Source organism: Condylura cristata, unplaced genomic scaffold (genome assembly GCF_000260355.1).
Source record: "Condylura cristata isolate star-nosed mole 26May11 unplaced genomic scaffold, ConCri1.0 scaffold00007, whole genome shotgun sequence".
NCBI lineage: Eukaryota > Metazoa > Chordata > Mammalia > Eulipotyphla > Talpidae > Condylura > Condylura cristata.
In genome coordinates, this window is record NW_004567108.1 from 5,761,014 (window position 1) to 5,768,213 (window position 7,200).

The following is a 7,200-nucleotide window of genomic DNA, read 5'->3' on the forward strand; positions in this document are numbered from 1 at the left end:
TTTTTTTTTTTTTTTTTTTTGCGTACCACAAAGCTCCAATTTCCCCCATGACCTGCAGAAACTTCAAGTTCAGCAGCAGTCAAGGCCCTTATGAGCGGCCTTGGCCAGGCTCAGCGTCCACCCTGTTACCTGCATACAAGGCTTCCCCATGGGGCGCTCTGCATGCCGGGACATACCTGTATACACAAGCCCAGTTTGCATGCTGCCTGCCCATCCCCAGTAACCTTATCATAGTTCTCATAACACAAGTTCCACGTCAAACACAGGGGTAGAACTAAGGAAGTCTTGCGCACAGAACTCCAGATTTTCAGGCAGCAAGTCTTCCCTGCCTGAACCCAGTGAGCTATTTCTTTCCAGGGCTCGATCTTTGGAGGTAGGTAAAACTCCCTCGGCTTTGCATAAACACAAGTTACATACTTGTGCATTCCCAGATTCCTTCTCAATCCATCGTGAGCTTTTTGACAGCAAAAAAGGAGGCATAGTTTACATTTGCACTTTATTATATTGCAGTTAAATGAACAGAGCAGTGTTAAAGTCATTGCAGTCTTCTTGGCCGCTAAGAGGTTCAAACAGAGCTGTCACTGGTTAATACTCTGAACAAGGCACTAGGAGACGAGTGTCATGGTTAAAATGTCATTAGTAAAATGTGAGAAGTTTAGACAGAGCGTGCGAAGTTCCATGAAGGCAAGCTTGGTAGAAAGTTACACCGGAGAAAAGTGGTAGAAAGTTGCTCAGAGTAACACACTTGTCATCATTTGGGGACAGCTATGGACGGAGTCAGGAGTCAGTAATGGGTCTCCGCTGCCCCAGCCGTCTCTAGCCCAGATATCACCCCAACGGTGAGCAGAGGTGGTGGTGAGTACATCTGGAAAAGCTGAGCCAAACTGCAATGAATGGACAAAACATGGTCTGCTTCTATTATATTGCTCATACCCAGGTATAAGGGGTTCAGCTACAGACAAAGTCCCTTTGGGGGAGGGGGGAGGTTATATTTCAGTGTGAGCACAGGAAACATGAGTGAAATGCATTACTCAGTCATCCCCCGTGATTAGGTGCGAACTGATCACCCCCATTTTGAAACCAAGGAAATACTCACAGGGTTCGCTTGGCCTAAAGCATGTACAGTCAGAACCACGGGGCCTCCCATGTGGGTGCCTGGCAATCTCCAAAGCCCAGATAATGGCAGCAGCTAATCCAGTCTGCACCTAGCAACGTTCTGACTTTCCCATTCTGTGGGGGTCGAGATCGAAGGGGTCACATCTGGGCTGGCCCAGGGTTGGGGGCGGGGGGGCGCTGCTCCCACTGAGTCGTCCAGGTCAAGCCTCCTCCCACCCACCCACCCACCCCGCCCCCACAGGGTGCTAAGCCTGTGTTTGTCTCTTGTAGGCTGCTCCAAGGTGACCTGCATCAGCCTGACCCGCGAGGCCTCCATTAAACTGTCCCCCTTGCATGGCAAACAGATTTCCATCCGCTACCTGGACATGACGGACTGCTTCGTGCTGGAGGATGAAGGGTTGCACACCATCGCGGCTCACTGCACCCAGCTCACGCACCTGTACCTGCGGCGCTGCGTGCGCCTCACGGACGAGGGCCTGCGCTACCTGATGATCTACTGCCCCTCCATCAAGGAGCTGAGCGTCAGCGACTGCCGCTTCGTCAGCGACTTCGGCCTGCGGGAGATCGCCAAGCTGGAGTCGCGCCTGCGGTACCTCAGCATCGCGCACTGTGGCCGGGTCACCGACGTGGGCCTGCGCTACGTCGCCAAGTACTGCAGCAAGCTGCGCTACCTCAACGCGAGGGGCTGTGAGGGCATCACGGACCACGGCGTGGAGTACCTGGCCAAGAACTGCACCAAGCTCAAGTCTCTGGACATCGGCAAGTGCCCGCTGGTCTCCGACACGGGCCTGGAGTGCCTGGCCCTGAACTGCTTCAATCTCAAGCGGCTCAGCCTCAAGTCCTGCGAGAGCATCACGGGCCACGGCTTGCAGATCGTGGCCGCCAACTGCTTTGACCTCCAGATGCTCAACGTGCAGGACTGCGAGGTGTCGGTGGAAGCGCTGCGCTTCGTGAAACGCCATTGCCGGCGCTGCGTCATCGAGCACACCAACCCAGCCTTCTTCTGACCCGACGGCGGGCGCCGGTCTCCTACAGACGCGAACAAACAAGGTGGTTTTGTTACTTCAAGCAGCTATGTAAGCACCGACACCCACCCGTGCAGCTTTCCCTCCAGGAAGGCTCTGGGGAAGCTGAATTTGCTTTTTCCTTATTTCTTACGGGCAACAGGTCAAGGGAGGGAGGGAAAGGGCAGATTTGGAGCACGGTCTATGGTTTCTTTGGGCCTAGTGGGGTTTTCTTCTGGCCAGGCCCTTGGTAGGCCTTTCCTGGGCTCACGAGAAGGGCACCTTAGCAGACGTGTCACTGTGTTTAGAAACGCCACTGCCTCCACGTTCTGCCTGTCCACCTCTCCGTGCTCTCTGCCTTTATCCCCCTCCTCTCCCGCCTCCCTGACAAAGCAACAACAAATCCTCAGAGTAATACTGTTCTCCACACCTCCTCTTGAACCTTGATTGGCCTAAACCATGTTCCAAAAGCTCACACCCAAGCCAGTTCCCATTACTAAGTAGCACAGCACTTAGCAAAAGCAAAATAGTGCAGCCCCTCTGGATCACTGGCATCCAGCAGCTAGGAAGAGAATAACGGCATTCCCCCACCCCCAAAACTAGCTGTGCATCCTTGGGCCAAACACTGGGCCTCTCTGGGCTTCCCTGCACTGCAGCAGAGGCCAGCCAGCTCAAGGAGGAGCTTCATGCCCACTTTAGTCCTGAGGGAACCGAGAGCAGAAGCGGCCCTGGCAGAGAGCCCAACAGGCATCTACCTCCTCTAAGAGCGCCGATCCTACAGACACCTGTGGAGACAGGACCTGACCGCCTGTGCCCGTCTGCACAGCACCCACCTGTTTGGGTGGTGAGTGTCCTAGGGGTTTTCCTCCAGCCCGAATGGGCTCTGTGCACGGGACCGTCAGCATCACCCCACCCCTCTCTCCCTACCCCAGGTCATCACAACCTAGGTGATGGAATCACAGTGAAGCACCTTCCCCCCACCCCACCCCGGTCACCTTGACTGTGTTTGCAAATCGAGGGAAAGGTCCTCACCACCTTTAGTTAACAAGCACAGTCCCAGGAGACACGTGTGCTCTCAGTGTTCCGAAGCCCTCATACACATGTGGCAGGCACAGGCACATCTGCCCTGCAGCTGCAAGGATGGGCGCCTGGGTTCTTTGTCACTCACACCCCGTGTCTCCTCTCCTCTATCTTGCGTGGCCTTTCCAGACTTCATCACGTGAAGCCTGCTGAAGTGGACTCCTAAGTGTTTAATTGTGTTGTCTCCCCTGTGGCCATCTGCATGTCCTCTGTCAGGGGAGGCAAAGCAGACTTCCAGGTGTTTAAACACTATTCGCTCAAAAATGCCAGACCAGGAGAGGGAACACACCAGCAAGACTTAGACACCCACCTGCCAGGTTCCTAAACAGGAGGTTGAAATCCTGGCTACAGATGAGGTTTAAATAGGCCTCCTGGGCTAGAAATTCCTTCGCTCACCTCCTCATTCGTGACCAGAAGAAACGCCAATGCTCGCTTTCACAGAATTGAGTTGCCTGGTTGGTAAACACAGGACTCAACCCAAATTATTCTCTGCCTAGCTGCCTAGCTGTCCTACGCTGTGCAAATGGTCTACCCATTCCCTTCCCAGAGGGCACCGGCCCTGCCCAGCCCCACCCCTCAACCTCCCCAGCCTCGCACTTGGCGATGGTTCAGAGCAAGCCTCCACACCGCACAACAACTGCACTCCTGCTCCCAACGCTCTTTCCTTAGTCTTCTGTGGGAAAGGAGGAGCGAGAGTGAGGCAGCACCTGCCCGGAAGGGCTCCTTCCTGTGTCCCGTGACTCGGCAGGACTCTGTGCCCGGAAGTGAGTGGTTTGGCTGAGGCACCTCTCGCCCTTCTGCTGTACAAGGCAGAGTCTGAACCACGACGGGGCTTAAAGGTCACACGCCCCTGCTCCTTGACCTGTGCCCCACCTAAAGTTTCAGAATGTGAGGGTCACAAAGGTTGTCCCTACCTGTTGGCCCTGGACTCTCCTCCAGCTGAGTTGCTTTCATGCTCCCAGAATGAGTGGGAACCCCAAAATGGTTCCCTGAATCAGAGGGGTGCCCCCTGGGAATATCTTCATTACCACCACCTGACTCATCAAACTGTCTTCCGAACATGAGACAAAGTCGACTTCCACGCTGGTTGCCGAGAACCTACTGTCTTTCTCAGTTTCCCCCCTTTTCCCAATCTTCATTCATTCTGAGTCCCCTTGGGGTTGCACTCTATGACAGCATTACTGGGGAAACAGATCAGCAGATTTTTAGAATCTCGAGCAAGAGGACTCACTAGGAAATTTGTCCTAAAACATTGCTTCCTTCCTGTCACTGTTAAATTGAATGCTCATTGTTTTGTTTTGTTTTGTTTTTAAATCCTAATGTTCAAATCACAGCGTGCTGTATGATTCTAGAAAGCCTTAATTGACTACCGCCAAGAAATAAAGCAATACGTTGGTAACCAGGCTGCGTGTCATTTTATGCCCAGGCCAGGGAGCGCCTCCGAAGGAGGCTTCCACGACAAAGCAAGAAACCTGCCCTCAGTTCAGTGGCGTTTCTGCAGTTGTCGGCATCCTGTGTTTTGTCATTTCCTTTTGACTTTGGCTTAGAGTTAAGTGTAAGTGAAAGAGCACTACATTTTAGTTTAGGTCTTCGATTTCATAACACAAACTCTTGAGTCAGATGTATTTTGAAATCCACCATTGTTCTAGATTAGGAAGTTCTCTGTGGGGTATCTGCAACACCCCTCCCAGAGTCTGGGACAGCACCTTTAATCCTGCTTAACAATTCTGTGGTGACAGAGCTGAACAGTCACCTTCCAGAATAGTATTACAAACTATAAAGAGCCTTGTTTCACTCAGATTAGATGTGGCCATCAAAGTCATTTGTGCCAAACATGCTTTTAAAATAAATAACTTCTATTTTTTTTTTCCTGAATTTTCTGGATTTCAGAGTTGTGGATAAGTAGCCAGAGACATGAATATACTTCACTGGCCTCTGGCTACAGCATTGGAAAAAACTTTCAAAATTATCATGGCCAATCTTCATAAATTTATTTTAATCCTTGAACATTAAAGTTTGCTTGGAAAGAAGGCAACTTTCTAAAGGAAAAATTATTTGAGTTGGAAAAAAATGAAATCCCAAATCTCTACAAACGCAAAGCCTTTGATGTGAGGAAATGAAGGAAACACGGCTGGAGGGTGGCAGATGAGGTGGGAGAGATGTGGGGGGGAAGGGTCGGGGAGGGGAGGGTTGTGGGGGGAGGGACAAGAGGTGTAGGAAATACTGATTCTAAATGCCTGTCACTTTCACGACACTCACATACACAAACAGGGCTGGGAACTGCTTTGGAACCATAATTTGAGGTGACCATGTCAAAAACCCCGAATAAGGCCACAGAAATTAAAACCCACTTGAGCCTTCCCTGGTGGCTCAACCAGTTAAAATGCAGCACCATGAAGTTCACCTTAGCAGCTTCATGGGGAGCTCCATCCCCCGGTCACTGAGCAGACCCCTCTGACGCACCCGCTGCTCCCCTCAGCAGTGTACTTCCTCAATCTGCCTGTTCTGTTCCCCGCTCTGCCTCTGCTGAATCCTCTCACCACCCCTGCACCTCTGGTCTATACCCCAGTTCTGTGTGCATAAATCAATCAATCTTTAAAAAAAAAGAAATTAAAACCCACTTGCCCTTGAAATTCATGATTTCTGACACCAACATTTGCTCAAAAGCCGCTAGGCAATTAGATTGCATGTGCACACAACAAGCCCAGAGAGAGAGAGTTTTGTAAGGTGAAAAGCAATACAATAAAATTGCTTACCAGGCCTGAAGGTGCTGTCACTAGGAGCTGAGCACTTGTTCAATACCTCGCAATCATGATTAGTCAAAAAGAACTTAACTTGAGAAGCTGCTGAGTGGGGAGAAGCGGGAGAAAGGATACTTAGAGACAAGGCGAATAGTGCAGTGAGCTTACTCACGGCGAACAGCTGGGCACAGAACCGGCTTTCTCGCACGCCTGGCCAGGGCTGTCTCCACGCAGACCCTGGCAGTGGCCTCTCATGTTTCCAGAAAGAAGTGTGGGGTGAGCCCAGATCTCATGGATGCTGCCGCTTCCATCTGCAGGGGTGTGGATACCACCACTGAGGCTTCTCAAAGAGCAGCACAAACTAATTATTAGGGTGGCCTCCTGGTGGGCAAAGCTGTTCACACAGGAATATCCTCCTCACAGACACCCAGGTTGGGGCATACAGCCAGGGGCGACGTTTTCCTCTTCTCCTTTGAGTGTGCATTATCTCCTCAAGCCACACACCTGCTTTGTAGAAACGTTCCTTTCTTCCCAAGTCAGCAGAACAGCATTTTAAACCTGGTGGGATGAAGGAACATCTTTTGGTAGCTGGGTGTGGACGACTCATGCCCATCAACAGTGTCGAGGCGCCATCTTGGCGGCACTGACCAGGGAGTGTGTGCAGCTAGACGTGGGCCTTGTGATCCACCCAGGAGACCAACAGCCACTAAATGGTTGCTCAGGTGTTAGCCATCAGCATCTCCCATGCATCAAAGGATGGTCTCGAAGGATCATTTTTAAATGATCCTTTGGCCTAAATATTTACAAACCGAGCCACTTCTAAGCTGTAGAATATTTCTCTTTCTAACCACTCAGCTACTGAAGTTGACACTGATGAGGTCAGTGTGTCTGAAATCTAGCCTGACCCATGTGATGGCCAGCACAGAATGGGTACTGGGAACAGGGATCAGCCTTCAGGAGCCAAAATGCCCAGGGAGTAACAACCATTTAATTCCACAGGAGCAGCTGGTTTTTAACAACCCTCAGCTTTTTAACAAGGATTTATTGGCCAGGTCCTGTGATAAGATCCAGGTGAATTAGATTCACCCTGCCCCTAAAGGAACTCAGACTATCAGAGCATATTGGGGATTGGAGAGAAGAGAAGGGATGATGAAGGAAAATGGCAAATCGCATTTATTCATTCATTCATCGAGTGTTCACTAAGAGCCTATATGTGCCTGGCAGGTTGATGGCACCTGGCGTTTTGCAACTGATGGGGT

The 7,200-nt window shown here is 51.2% G+C and overlaps 1 protein-coding gene across 1 annotated transcript in view; it reads left to right on the plus strand.

Annotated features, from left to right (window-relative positions):
* FBXL7 (F-box and leucine-rich repeat protein 7) overlaps nt 1-4,597 on the plus strand; it is a 290,873-nt gene extending 286,276 nt beyond the window's left edge. The window contains exon 4 of the mRNA XM_004678062.2: nt 1,387-4,597. Coding sequence (XP_004678119.1) covers nt 1,387-2,123 — 737 coding nt within the window. The 3' untranslated portion in view covers nt 2,124-4,597. The remainder of the gene's footprint in view (nt 1-1,386) is intronic.
* Nucleotides 4,598-7,200: the final 2,603 nt, after the last annotated feature.